The sequence below is a fragment of the Salminus brasiliensis genome, chromosome 1 (genome assembly GCF_030463535.1).
Source record: "Salminus brasiliensis chromosome 1, fSalBra1.hap2, whole genome shotgun sequence".
Taxonomy (NCBI): Eukaryota; Metazoa; Chordata; class Actinopteri; order Characiformes; family Bryconidae; genus Salminus; species Salminus brasiliensis.
Window position 1 is genome coordinate 18,820,030 of NC_132878.1, and position 17,550 is coordinate 18,837,579.

At 37.7% G+C, this 17,550-nt stretch overlaps 1 protein-coding gene across 1 annotated transcript in view; it reads right to left on the bottom strand.

Moving 5' to 3' along the window:
- gfm2 (GTP dependent ribosome recycling factor mitochondrial 2) overlaps positions 1 to 1,296 on the bottom strand; it is a 13,826-nt gene extending 12,530 nt beyond the window's left edge. Inside the window, exon 1 of the mRNA XM_072674019.1 lies at positions 955 to 1,296. Coding sequence (XP_072530120.1) covers positions 955 to 990 — 36 coding nt within the window. The 5' untranslated portion in view covers positions 991 to 1,296. The remainder of the gene's footprint in view (positions 1 to 954) is intronic.
- Between the last annotated feature and the right edge of the window lie 16,254 nt (positions 1,297 to 17,550).

The window sequence follows — 17,550 nt, forward strand, 5'->3', positions numbered from 1 at the left end:
TAAGCACACCCACACTCAAATGATCAGACATCTGAAGGTGGTAAACATAAGGCTGGGCTGAGCGATATGATATTTAAAGATTTTTTTTTTACAATATACACAATACTTATGCTGATACATGTCATCACAGCCCAAATACATCATGGCAACAAATTCTACTATTCAGATACTCTCCCGTATTGAAAACTCTGATCTTTATTCAACATCTGCAGCACTTAATCTAACTAACCAGTCTAATTACACTGTTTGTAATGAAACTTGCAGTTGATAAGTGTTTGTTGAGCACTTATCATATCCTCAATATGCTTAGAAAAGCATACTGTCTATCACAATACCAACATTTATCACGATACAATAAAATATCATATTGCACAGCTCTAGGTAAACATGATATTACTGGCTGTTGGCGCAATCAATAATCCAAAAGACATTTTAGAGGCTGGCAAAAGCAACTACAGTTGTTTATTACAGATTGCGAAGACAGAATTTGTTGACAGAAGGAATCAGCCCCAATTTTAAAGAAATCAAAGAAAGCACTATTGTGGTCCTGTAAGTGTCTAATGGTCAGTACTGGTATTTTAGGGTTTCATAGTAGATTGATAGTGCAGTGTAAACGTATCCTAATGGTTTAACAGGTGAGCTATGACTGATTCTAATGGGACTGAAGGTTTACTATAGCAAGGTATTGAAAGTAGTAGTAATGGTTAAGCCAGTTTCCAGGATACATTTTTTATTCTTATGGTACTAATGGGCAGGGACACAAACTAACCAGGCAAAAGTGTCTTTAACTCTAAAGTGAAAATGCTGAATTATAAACAGTCTGTTCAATCTTCCGATTAATGCGATTAATGCTTTTAAAGCCCTGGAGAGGAGCTTCCAGTCCCCGAGTTGTGTGGGTCAGGGGGGCACAGAGATGCGGTCAGCTCTTGAGAAAGATGTAACGGAGACTCTTACCCCTCGGAGAACAGCGAATGTCACTCCAAACCGCATCGCTGAACCGACTCCACAAGTCCAGGGCTAAAATACTGGAGTCATACTTTAACGCTGGAGCACAGCACGCTGCTCATTCCTACACCACACACTTATCTAACCGCTGTCAACTCATCTGTGCCCTCTATTAGACGTAGCCTATATAAAGACACAGTGACGCTGTAAAAATGTTCAATTTCTCCCAAATTAACTGTTAATAAATATCTACTGATATAAACTTCTTAACTTGTAATAACTCAGTTCATATTTACAACAATTACATCTAATAAACTTTAAAAAGCCCAAGAAGAATCCTACAGCGCAAGGAGCGGTGCATCGTTAAATAAGACCGTGGGAAACAGGGTGAAAGACAAGGTTCCGAGGTTCACAATTGCCATAGAAACCTGCGGTCACTACCATGACAACCGGGCTCAACCTAAAAAGGGCTTCTTAAGTGGTTCATTAGTAAGAAAACACACACCCACACACACATTGATATATATTAAAAAACCAATAACAATATGATAATATTATTAATATATAATATTATTAAAAATAAAATTCAATAATTTGTGCAAAATTATTTTATGATAATTTATAATCTTAAGAATGTATTTTGGGTCCCTGTTTCTGCTTGGATTTCCTCTGGGTAATCCGGTTACCTACCACCCCCTAAAACACACACATGGCAGGTGAACTGGTCATGCTAGACTGCCCCAGGATGTGAGTGAATGGGTGCAAGTGAAACCCTGTGATGGAGTGGCGCCCTTGTCCAGGGAGTATTTATTGCTGCCTTGTGTCAATGCTTCCAGGTAAGCTTCGGACCCACCGTGACCCTCACCGGAAAGAAACAGATAAGAAGATGGAATACATGTTTCAGGCTACATGTGGTACATTTGTGTCATAGTTGCTCTGCTAATGGATGGCCAAAGCCTCCTTCAGAAGGTCATTGTTGAGATAAAGTATGTTTATGTAAATCCCGTCAGACATGACAGAGCAGCATCCAGTTGTGAAAATAGGTGAAGTGACTTAGTAGAAATCCGTAGTCCATAGGCTTTCTAAGGTGTCAATCATTCTGGAGGGCAGCACACAGGCACATAGTGTAACTTGTTAAAATTACAATTACTATTGATTAAAGCTACACTTCAAAGTCAAAGGGACTGAATAACAATCCAGCAGAGCAGAAGGTGATCTGTGTGGTTGATGTGCCTCATGTCAAGTTGGACTTTATTATCCTCATAGGAAGCGTAGCTGGTCCGTGGTGCAATGCACACCTGTGTATTTCTTTTTTCGCAATTCTGCAAGTCATATTGCACTATTCATATCTGTATTGCATACCCTGTTACAATATTTCAACATATGCAGCTCTGTGCAATCATTACATTTTGCTCCCTTACAGTATATATGTATAGTAATTTATATTCTATGTTTATATTCCACCCCCTTATCCCTCATTCTGTGTATACTTACATTATATACATTATTTATATAATGACCCCCAAATGGTTATAGTCATTTCTGGATGCTAACTGCATTTCATTGGCTTTGTACCTGCACTCTTCACAATGAAAATAAAGTTTAAACTAATCTAATCTAAATAAAAAAAAAATAGTAAAACAAAAGTGGTAGTAATATCACAACAAGAACAGAGAAAAAGATTACGATAACTTAAAGATTACAAAAAAATGTGTTTAGTTTGACTATTAAATATATTAATAGCAGCAGGAATGCTTTATCTCTTTGACTAATTCTAACTGAACGTCAGTTTGTGAGTTCACCAAGAATTCAGTAAGTGAGGAAAACTAGTCTGTATTCATAGTACTATACAAAATTACACAGGAGTGATTTTAAGAGACAATTTACTATCATGCAGTCCCAATACATCGTTACATGACAATATCACGTCATAATTCAGCGTTACATCTATCAAAATTCTCTGACGTAACATTGCATCGTTGCATCACAATGTCATGAGGACAATTGCTTGTTACAATGCATTGTGACATCACAAAATCATGAGGTCACATTGCATTGTGACCACAATATAATGAGGTCATAATGCATTGTGACATAACAATGTTATGATACTGTGGTCATAATGCATCGTTACATCATATGGTAACAATGTCACAATGGATCGTTACATGACAATGTCATGAGGTCACAATGTGTCGTTACCTCAATACATCACAATATGATCAAATAAATCATTACATCACAAAATCATGAGGTCACAATGTATTGTTATGTCATACGGTCACAAAGTAATAATGAATCGTTACATCACAATATCAGGAGGTCACAATGCATTGTGACATCACTATATCATGAGGTCACAATGCATTGTGACATCACAATATCATAAGGCCACAATGTATCGTTACATCACAATATCATGAGGTCATGAAGCATTGTTACGTCACAATATCCTGAGGTAACAATGCACTGTGACATCACAATATGATGAGGTCATAATGTATCGTTACATCACAATAACATGAGGTCCTAATGCATTGAAAAATTACAATATTATGAGGTCCCAATGCATTGTTATAATGCACTTCATGATATTGTGACGTCAGAATGCATTGTGACATCACTATATCATGACATCAAAATAACATGAGGTCACAATGCATTGTGACATCACTATATCATGACATCACAATATCATGAGGTCACAATGCATTCTGACGTCACAATATCATGAAGTCACAATGCATTGTGACATCACAATACCATGAGGTCACAATATATCGTTACATCACAATAACATGAGGTCCAAATGCATTGTAACATCACAATATCATGAGGTCACAATGCATTGTGACATCCAAATATCATCAGGTCACAATTCATTGTGACATCACAATGTCATAAGGCCACAATGTATCGTTACATCACAATATCAGGAGATCACAATGCATTGTGACATCAAAATATCATGAGGTCACAATGCATTGTGACATCACAATATCATAAGGCCACAATGTATCGTTACATCACAATATCATGAGGTCATAAAGCATTGTTATGTCACAATATCCTGAGGTCACAATGCATTGTGACATCACAATATCATGAGGTCATAATGTATTGTTACATCACAATAACATGAAAAATTACAATATTATGAGGTCACAATGCATTGTGACATCACAGTATTGTGATTAAATAATGCATTGTGACATTACAATGACATGAGGTCACAATGCATTGTGACATCACAATATCATGAGGTCACAATGCATTGTGACATCACAATATCATGAGGTCAAAATGCATTGACACCACAATATCATGAGGTCTTAATGCATTGTGACATCACTATATCATGACATCAAAATAACATGAGGTCACAATGCATTGTGACATCACTATATCATGACATCACAATATCATGAGGTCACAATGCATTGTGACATCACTATATCATGACATCACAATATCATGAGGTCACAATGCATTCTGACGTCACAATATCATGAAGTCACAATGCATTGTGACATCACAATACCATGAGGTCACAATATATCGTCACATCACAATAACATGAGGTCCAAATGCATTGTAACATCACAATATCATGAGGTCACAATGCATTGTGACATCACAATATCATGAGGTCACAATATATCGTTACATCACAATAACATGAGGTCCAAATGCATTGTAACATCACAATATCATGAGGTCACAATGCATTGTGACATCACAATATCATGGGGTCACAATGCATTGTGACATCCAAATATCATCAGGTCATAATGTATCGTTACATCACAATAACATGACATCAAAATAACATGAGGTCACAATGCATTGTGACATCACTATATCATGACATCACAATATCATGAGGTCACAATGCATTGTGACATCACAATATCATGAGGTCACAATATATCTTTACATCACAATAACATGAGGTCCAAATGCATTGTAACATCACAATATCATAAGGTCACAATGCATTGTGACATCACAATATCATGAGGTCACAATATATCGTTACATCACAATAACATGAGGTCCAAATGCATGGTAACGTCACAATATCATGAGGTCCAAATGCATTGTAACATCACAATATCATGAGGTCACAATGCATTGTGACATCACAATATCATGAGGTCACAATGCATTGTGACATCACAATATCATGACATCACAATATCATGAGGTCACAAAATATCGTTACATCACAATAACATGAGGTCCAAATGCATTGTAACATCAAAATATCATGAGGTCACAATGCATTGTGACATCACAATATCATGAGGTCACAATGCATTGTGACATCACAATATCATGAGGTCACAATGCATTGTGACATCACAATATCATGAGGTCAAAATGCATTGTGACATCACAATATCATGAGGTCAAAATGCATTGTTACATCAAAATGTCATGAGGTCTTAATGCATTGTCACATCACTATATCATAACATCACAATATTATGAGGTCATAATGCATTGTGACATCACAATGTCATGAGGTCACAATGCATTGTGACATCACAATATCATGAGGTCACAATGCATTGTGACATCACAATATCATGAGGTCACAATGCATTGTCACACATTGCATTAACATCACAATATTATGAAGTCTTCATGCATTGTGACATCACTACATCATTACATCACAATATCATGAGGTCACAATGCATTGTGACATCACAATATCATGAGGTCACAATGCATTGTGATATCACAATATCATGAGTTCAAAATGCATTGTTACATCAAAATGTCATGAGGTCTTAATGCATTGTCACATCACTATATCATGACATCACAATATTATGAGGTCATAATGCATTGTGACATCACAATGTCATGAGGTCACAAAGCATTGTGACATCACAATGTCATGAGGTCACAATGCAGTGTGACATCACAATGTCATGAGGTCACAATGCATTGTGACATCACAATATCATGAGGTCACAATGCATTGTGATATCACAATATCATGAGTTCAAAATGCATTGTAACATCAAAATATCATGAGGTCACAATGCATTGTGACATCACAATATCATGGGGTCACAATGCATTGTGCCATCCAAATATCATCAGGTCACAATGCATTTTGACATCACAATGTCATGAGTTCAAAATGCATTGTGACATCACAACATAATGTGGTCACAATGCATTGATATTGATATCTTGATATTGTGATGTCATAATGCATTGTGACATAACAATATCATGAGGTCACAATGCATTGTGACATCACAATATCATGAGGTCAAAATGCATTGTGACATCACAATATCATGAGGTCACAATGCATTGTGACATCACAATATCATGAGTTCACAATGCATTGTGATATCACAATATCATGAGGTCAAAATGCATTGTTACATCAAAATGTCATGAGGTCTTAATGCATTGTCACATCACTATATCATGACATCACAATATTATGAGGTCATAATGCATTGTGACATCACAATGTCATGAGGTCACAATGCATTGTGACATCACAATATCATGAGGTCACAATGCATTGTGACATCACGATATCATGAGGTCACAATGCATTGTGACATCACAATATCATGAGGTCACAATGCATTGTCATGCATTGCATTAACATCACAATATTATGAAGTCTAAATGCATTGTGACATCACTACATCATTACATCACAATATCATGAGGTCACAATGCATTGTGACATCACAATATCATGAGGTCACAATGCATTGTGATATCACAATATCATGAGTTCAAAATGCATTGTTACATCAAAATGTCATGAGGTCTTAATGCATTGTCACATCACTATATCATGACATCACAATATTATGAGGTCATAATGCATTGTGACATCACAATGTCATGAGGTCACAAAGCATTGTGACATCACAATGTCATGAGGTCACAATGCAGTGTGACATCACAATGTCATGAGGTCACAATGCATTGTGACATCACAATATCATGAGGTCACAATGCATTGTGACATCACAATATTATGAGGTCTTAATGCATTGTGACATCACAATATCATAATGCCACAATGTATCGTTATATGACAATATCATAATGCCACAATGTATAGTTATATGAAAATATCATGAGGTCACAATGCATTGTGACATCACAATATCATGAGGTCACAATGCAGTGTGACATCACAATATCATGAGGTCACAATGCATTGTGACATCATACTGTCACGAGGTAATAATGAATCGTTAAATCACAATATCATGAGGTCACAATGCATCGTGACATCACAATATCATGAGGTCACAATGTATTGTAACATCAAAATAACATGAGGTCACAATGCATTGTGACATCTCAATATCATGAGGTCACAATGCATTGTGACATCACAATATCATAAGGTCACAATGCATTGTGACATCACAATATCATGAGGTCACAATGTATTGTAACATCAAAATAACATGAGGTCACAATGCATTATGACATCACAATATCATGAGGTCACAATATATCGTTACATCACAATAACATGAGGTCCAAATGCATTGTAACATCACAATATCATGAGGTCCAAATGCTTTGTAACATCACAATATCATGAGGTCACAATGCATTGTGACATCACAATATCATGAGGTCACAATGCATTGTGACATCACTATATCATGACATCACAATATCATGAGGTCACAATATATCGTTACATCACAATAACATGAGGTCCAAATGCATTGTGCCATCCAAATATCATCAGGTCACAATGCATTTTGACATCACAATGTCATGAGGTCAAAATGCATTGTGACATCACAACATAATGTGGTCACAATGCATTGATATTGATATCTTGATATTGTGATGTCATAATGCATTGTGACATAACAATATCATGAGGTCACAATGCGTTGTGACATCACAATGTCATGAGGTCACAATTCATTGTGACATCACAATATCAAGAGGTCACAATGCATTGTGCACTGTGCATTGTGCATTGTGCACTGTGGCAGCACTGTGGCAGCACCGTGGCAGCACTGTGAGGATCACCTTCTTCGATTTCTCCAGTGCTTTTAACACCATACAGCCAGGGCTTCTAAAGGACAAGTTGGGACATTGTGGAGTGGACAGTCACCTGTCAAACTGGATACTGGACTACCTCACCAACCGACCACAGTATGTGAGGGCACGGGACTGTGTCTCTGACTTGGTGGTCAGCAGCACAGGAGCCCCTCAAGGAACGGTCTTGGCACCGTTCCTCTTCACTCTGTACACTGCTGACTTCATGTACAGCTCACCGACCTGTCACCTCCAGAAGTTCTCTGATGACTCAGTGATCGTCGGCCTCATATCCAATGAGGAGGACAGCGAGTACAGAGAACTTATTCAGGACTTTGTGGACTGGTGTCTGCAGAACCATCTGCAGATAAACGCTGGAAAAACCAAAGAACTGGTGGTGGATTTCCGCAGGTGCAGACACCCCCCTCCATCAGTGAACATCCGCGGTATGAACATCGAGAGTGTGGACTCTTATAAATACCTGGGTGTTCATCTGAACAACAAACTGGACTGGTCAGTCAAAACTGCAGCTCTCTACAAGAAAGGCCAGAGCAGACTCTACCTGCTGAGGAGATTGAGGTCCTTTGGAGTGCAGGGAGCGCTCCTGAGGACGTTCTTCGACACAGTGGTGGCATCTGCCATCTTTTATGGAGTGGTCTGCTGGGGCAGTAGCATCTCGACGGCAGATAAGAAGAGACTGGACAAACTCATAAAGAGGGCCGGCTCTGTCCTGGGGTGCTTCTTAGACCCAGTGCAGGTGGTGGGAGACAGGAGGATGACAACCAAGCTGGCATCCATGCTGGAGAACAGCTCCCACCCCATGCATGAGACTCTGGCAGCACTGGGCAGCTCCTTTAGCGACAGGCTGCTTCACCCCAAGTGTGTGAAGGAGCGGTATCGCAGGTCCTTCCTTCCTGCTGCCGTCAGACTACACAACCAACACTGCTCCCAGCGGACCACATACACACACACTTAACTACACACACATGTTCATGTTCAGGGAATGCTATGTGCAATATCCCACCCCCATGTGCAATTAAGAGTCTTTTGCTGTAAATAATATTGTTTATTGCTTTTTTAATTCTTATCTATATTGTGTGTATATAGTGTAAATTATTTATTTATCTAAATTTTTGTAACTGAGTGTCCTGCTATCCCTTTCTGCTGTTACACTGTGAATTTCCCCACTGCGGGACTAATAAAGGACTATCTTATCTTATCTTATCTTAATATCACGAGGACACAATGCAATGTGATATCACAACATCATGAGGTATTGTAAGTTCATGATATTGTAAGTCAATATAAAAAAAAAAAGAAAAAAAAGAGAGAACATGAACATGGCGCGAGAAAGAGAGAACATGAGGTCACAATGCATTGTGAACTTACAATATCATGAGGTCACAATATATCGTTACATCACAATAAAATAAGGTCCTAATGCATTGTAACATTACAATATCATGAGGTCACAATGCATTATGACTTCACAATATCATGGAGTCACCATGCATTGTGACATCACAATATCATCAGGTCACAATGCATTGTGACATCACAATATCATGAGGTCACAATGCATTGTGAGATCAAAATATGATTAGGTCAAAATGCATTGTGACATTGTCACGCATTGCATTAATATCACAATATTATGAAGTCTTAATGCATTGTGACATCACTACATCATTACATCACAATATCATGAGGTCACAATGCATTGTGACATCACAATATCATGAGGTCACAATGCATTGTGATATCACAATATCATGAGGTCAAAATGCATTGTTACATCAAAATGTCATGAGGTCTTAATGCATTGTCACATCACTATATCATGACATCACAATATTATGAGGTCACAATGCATTGTGACATCACAATGTCATGAGGTCACAATGCAGTGTGACATCACAATGTCATGAGGTCACAATGCATTGTGACATCACGATATCATGAGGTCACAATGCATTGTGACATCACAATATTATGAGGTCTTAATGCATTGTGACATCACAATATCATAATGCCACAATGTATCGTTATATGACAATATCATAATGCCACAATCTATAGTTATATGAAAATATCATGAGGTCACAATGCATTGTGACATCACAATATCATGAGGTCACAATGCAGTGTGACATCACAATATCATAAGGTCACAATGCATTGTGACATCATACTGTCACGAGGTAATAATGAATCGTTAAATCACAATATCATGAGGTCACAATGCATTTTGACATCAAAACAACATGAGGTCACAATGCATTGTGACATCTCAATATCATGAGGTCACAATGCATTGTGACATCACAATATCATAAGGTCACAATGCATTGTGACATCACAATATCATAAGGTCACAATGCATTGTGACATCACAATATCATAAGGTCACAATGCATTGTGACATCACAATATCATGAGGTCACAATGCATTGTGACGTCACAATATCATAATGCCACAATGTATCGTTATATGACAATATCATAATGCCACAATGTATAGTTATATGAAAATATCATGAGGTCAAAATGCATTGTGACATCACAATATCATGAGGTCACAATGCATTGTGACATCTCAATATCATGAGGTCACAATGCATTGTGACATCACAATATCATGGGGTCACAATGCATTGTGCCATCCAAATATCATCAGGTCACAATGCATTTTGACATCAAAACAACATGAGGTCACAATGCATTGTGACATCTCAATATAATGAGGTCACAATGCATTGTGACATCACAATATCATAAGGTCACAATGCATTGTGACATCACAATATCATGAGGTCACAATGCATTGTGACGTCACAATATCATGAGGCCACAATGTATCGTTATATGTCAATATCATGAGGTCATAATGCATTGTGACATCACAATATCATGAGGTCACAATGCATTGTGACATCACAATATCATGAGGTTACAACGCATTGTGTCATCACAATATTATGAGGTCTTAATGCATTGTGACATCACTATATCATGACATCACAATATCATCAGGTCACAATGCATTGTGGCATCACAATGTCATGAGGTAACAATGCATTGTGACATCACAATATCATGAGGTCAAAATGCATTGTGACATCAAAATGTCATGAGGCCTTAATGCATTGTCACATCACTATATCATGACATCACAATGTGATATCACAATATCATGAGGTATTGTAAGTTCATGATATTGTAAGTCAATATAAAAAAAAAAAGAAAAAAAAGAGAACATGAACATGGCGCGAGAAAGAGAGAACATGAGGTCACAATGCATTGTGAACTTACAATATAATGAGGTCACAATATATCGTTACATCACAATAAAATAAGGTCCTAATGCATTGTAACATTACAATATCATGAGGTCACAATGCATTATGACTTCACAATATCATGGAGTCACCATGCATTGTGACATCACAATATCATCAGGTCACAATGCATTGTGACATCACAATATCATGAGGTCACAATGCATTGTGAGATCAAAATATGATTAGGTCAAAATGCATTGTGACATTGTCACGCATTGCATTAATATCACAATATTATGAAGTCTTAATGCATTGTGACATCACTACATCATTACATCACAATATCATGAGGTCACAATGCATTGTGACATCACAATATCATGAGGTCACAATGCATTGTGATATCACAATATCATGAGATCAAAATGCATTGTGACATCAAAATGTCATGAGGCCTTAATGCATTGTCACATCACTATATTATGACATCACAATATCATGAGGTCTTAATGCATTATGACACCACAATGTCATGAGGTCACAATGCATTGTGACATCACAATATCATGAGATCAAAATGCATTGTGACATCAAAATGTCATGAGGCCTTAATGCATTGTCACATCACTATATCATGACATCACAATATCATGAGGTCTTAATGCATTATGACACCACAATGTCATGAGGTCACAATGCATTATGACATTACAATATCATGAGGTCACAATGTATCGTTACATCACAATACCATGAAGTCCTAATGTATTGTAATATCACAACATAATGTGGTCACAATGTATTGTGACATCAAAATGTCATGGGGTCTTAATGCATTGTCACATCACTATATCATGACATCACAATATTTTGAGGTCATAATCCATTGTGACATCACAATGTCATGAGGTCACAATGCATTGTGACATCACAATATCATGAGGTCACAATGCATTGTGACATCACAATATCATGAGGTCACAATGCATTGTCACGCATTGCATTAACATCACAATATTATGAAGTCTTAATGCATTGTGACATCACTACATCATTACATCACAATATCATGAGGTTACAACACATTGTGTCATAACAATATTATGAGGTCTTAATGCATTGTGACATCACTATATCATGACATCACAATATCATGAGGTCATAATGCATTGTAACATCACAATATCATGAGGTCACAATGCATTGTGACATCACAATATCATGAGGTCACAATGCATTGTGACATCACTATATCATGACATCACAATATCATGAGGTCACAATATATCGTTACATCACAATAACATGAGGTCCAAATGCATTGTGCCATCCAAATATCATCAGGTCACAATGTATTTTGACATCACAATGTCATGAGGTCAAAATGCATTGTGACATCACAACATAATGTGGTCACAATGCATTGATATTGATATCTTGATATTGTGATGTCATAATGCATTGTGACATAACAATATCATGAGGTCACAATGCGTTGTGACATCACAATGTCATGAGGTCACAATTCATTGTGACATCACAATATCAAGAGGTCACAATGCATTGTGCACTGTGCATTGTGCATTGTGCACTGTGGCAGCACTGTGGCAGCACCGTGGCAGCACTGTGAGGATCACCTTCTTCGATTTCTCCAGTGCTTTTAACACCATACAGCCAGGGCTTCTAAAGGACAAGTTGGGACATTGTGGAGTGGACAGTCACCTGTCAAACTGGATACTGGACTACCTCACCAACCGACCACAGTATGTGAGGGCACGGGACTGTGTCTCTGACTTGGTGGTCAGCAGCACAGGAGCCCCTCAAGGAACGGTCTTGGCACCGTTCCTCTTCACCCTGTACACTGCTGACTTCATGTACAGCTCACCGACCTGTCACCTCCAGAAGTTCTCTGATGACTCAGTGATCGTCGGCCTCATATCCAATGAGGAGGACAGCGAGTACAGAGAACTTATTCAGGACTTTGTGGACTGGTGTCTGCAGAACCATCTGCAGATAAACGCTGGAAAAACCAAAGAACTGGTGGTGGATTTCCGCAGGTGCAGACACCCCCCTCCATCAGTGAACATCCGCGGTATGAACATCAAGAGTGTGGACTCTTATAAATACCTGGGTGTTCATCTGAACAACAAACTGGACTGGTCAGTCAAAACTGCAGCTCTCTACAAGAAAGGCCAGAGCAGACTCTACCTGCTGAGGAGATTGAGGTCCTTTGGAGTGCAGGGAGCGCTCCTGAGGACGTTCTTCGACACAGTGGTGGCATCTGCCATCTTTTATGGAGTGGTCTGCTGGGGCAGTAGCATCTCGACGGCAGATAAGAAGAGACTGGACAAACTCATAAAGAGGGCCGGCTCTGTCCTGGGGTGCTTCTTAGACCCAGTGCAGGTGGTGGGAGACAGGAGGATGACAACCAAGCTGGCATCCATGCTGGAGAACAGCTCCCACCCCATGCATGAGACTCTGGCAGCACTGGGCAGCTCTTTTAGCGACAGGCTGCTTCACCCCAAGTGTGTGAAGGAGCGGTATCGCAGGTCCTTCCTTCCTGCTGCCGTCAGACTACACAACCAACACTGCTCCCAGCGGACCACATACACACACACTTAACTACACACACATGTTCATGTTCAGGGAATGCTATGTGCAATATCCCACCCCCATGTGCAATTAAGAGTCTTTTGCTGTAAATAATATTGTTTATTGCTTTTTTAATTCTTATCTATATTGTGTGTATATAGTGTAAATTATTTATTTATCTAAATTTTTGTAACTGAGTGTCCTGCTATCCCTATCTGCTGTTACACTGTGAATTTCCCCACTGCGGGACTAATAAAGGACTATCTTATCTTATCTTATCTTAATATCACGAGGACACAATGCAATGTGATATCACAATATCATGAGGTATTGTAAGTTCATGATATTGTAAGTCAATATAAAAAAAAAAAGAAAAAAAAGAGAGAACATGAACATGGCGCGAGAAAGAGAGAACATGAGGTCACAATGCATTGTGAACTTACAATATAATGAGGTCACAATATATCGTTACATCACAATAAAATAAGGTCCTAATGCATTGTAACATTACAATATCATGAGGTCACAATGCATTATGACTTCACAATATCATGGAGTCACCATGCATTGTGACATCACAATATCATCAGGTCACAATGCATTGTGACATCACAATATCATGAGGTCACAATGCATTGTGAGATCAAAATATGATTAGGTCAAAATGCATTGTGACATTGTCACGCATTGCATTAATATCACAATATTATGAAGTCTTAATGCATTGTGACATCACTACATCATTACATCACAATATCATGAGGTCACAATGCAGTGTGACATCACAATGTCATGAGGTCACAATGCATTGTGACATCACGATATCATGAGGTCACAATGCATTGTGACATCACAATATTATGAGGTCTTAATGCATTGTAACATCACAATATCATAATGCCACAATGTATCGTTATATGACAATATCATAATGCCACAATGTATAGTTATATGAAAATATCATGAGGTCACAATGCATTGTGACATCACAATATCATGAGGTCACAATGCAGTGTGACATCACAATATCATAAGGTCACAATGCATTGTGACATCATACTGTCACGAGGTAATAATGAATCGTTAAATCACAATATCATGAGGTCACAATGCAGTGTGACATCACAATATCATAAGGTCACAATGCATTGTGACATCATACTGTCACGAGGTAATAATGAATCGTTAAATCACAATATCATGAGGTCACAATGCATTGTGACATCACAATATCATGAGGTCACAATGCAGTGTGACATCACAATATCATAAGGTCACAATGCATTGTGACATCATACTGTCACGAGGTAATAATGAATCGTTAAATCACAATATCATGAGGTCACAATGCAGTGTGACATCACAATATCATAAGGTCACAATGCATTGTGACATCATACTGTCACGAGGTAATAATGAATCGTTAAATCACAATATCATGAGGTCACAATGCATCGTGACATCACAATATCATGAGGTCACAATGTATTGTAATATCAAAATAACATAAGGTCACAATGCATTGTGACATCTCAATATCATGAGGTCACAATGCATTGTGACATCACAATATCATGGGGTCACAATGCATTGTGCCATCCAAATATCATCAGGTCACAATGCATTTTGACATCAAAACAACATGAGGTCACAATGCATTGTGACATCACAATATCATAAGGTCACAATGCATTGTGACATCACAATATCATGAGGTCACAATGCATTGTGACGTCACAATATCATGAGGCCACAATGTATCGTTATATGTCAATATCATGAGGTCATAATGCATTGTGACATCACAATATCATGAGGTCACAATGCATTGTGACATCACAATATCATGAGGTTACAACGCATTGTGTCATCACAATATTATGAGGTCTTAATGCATTGTGACATCACTATATCATGACATCACAATATCATCAGGTCACAATGCATTGTGGCATCACAATGTCATGAGGTCACAATGCATTGTGACATCACAATATCATGAGATCAAAATGCATTGTGACATCAAAATGTCATGAGGCCTTAATGCATTGTCACATCACTATATCATGACATCACAATATCATGAGGTCTTAATGCATTATGACACCACAATGTCATGAGGTCACAATGCATTGTGACATCACAATATCATGAGGTCACAATGTATCGTTACATCACAATACCATGAGGTCCTAATGTATTGTAATATCACAACATAATGTGGTCACAATGCATTGTGACATCACAATGTCATGAGGTCACAATGCATTGTGACATCACAATGTCATGAGGTCTTAATGCATTGTGACATCACTATATCATGGCATCACAATATCATGAGGTCACAATGTATTGTGACATCACAATATCATGAGGTCACAATGTATTGTTACATCATACTGTCACGAGGTAATAATGAATCGTTAAATCACAATATCATGAGGTCACAATGCATTGTGACATCACAATATCATGAGGTCAATGTATTGTGACATCACAATATCATAAGGACACAATATATCGTTATACGACAATATCATGAGGTCATAAAGCATTGTTACGTCACAATATCATGATGTCACAATGCATTGTGACATCACAATATCATGAGGTCACAATGCATTGTGACATCACAATATCATGAGGACACAATATATCGTTATACGACAATATCATGAGGTCATAAAGCATTGTTACGTCACAATATCATGAGGCCACAATGTATCGTTATATGTCAATATCATTAGGTCATAATGCATTGTGACATCACAATATCATGAGGTCACAATGCATTGTGACATCACAATATCATGAGGACACAATATATCGTTATACGACAATATCATGAGGTCATAAAGCATTGTTACGTCACAATATCATGAGGCCACAATGTATCGTTATATGTCAATATCATTAGGTCATAATGCATTGTGTCATCACAATATTATGAGGTCTTAATGCATTGTGACATCACTATATCATGACATCACAATGTCATGAGGTCACAATGCATTGTGACATCACAATGTAATGAGGTCACAATGCATTGTGACATCACAATATCATGAGGTCACAATGTATTGTTATGTCATACTGTCACGAGGTAATAATGAATCGTTACATCACAATATCAGGAGGTCACAATGCATTGTGACATCACAATATCATAAGGCCACAATGTATCGTTATATAACAATATCATGAGGTCATAATGCATTGTGACATCACAATATCATGAGGTCACAATGCATTGTGACATCACAATATCATGAGGTTACAACGCATTGTGTCATCACAATATTATGAGGTCTTAATGCATTGTGACATCACTATATCATGACATCACAATATCATGAGGTCACAATGCATTGTGACATCACTATATCATGAGGTCACAATGCATATTTATTTGAAATGTATCTTTATATGAAAATATCATGATGTCACAATGCATTGTGACATCACAATATCATGAGGTCATAATGCATTGTGACATCACAATATCATGAGGTTACAACGCATTGTGTCATCACAATTGTATGAGGTCTTAACGCATTGTGACATCACTATATCATGACATCACAATATCATCAGGTCACAATGCATTGTGACATCACTATATCATGACATCACAATGCATTGTGACATCACAATATCATGAGGTCAA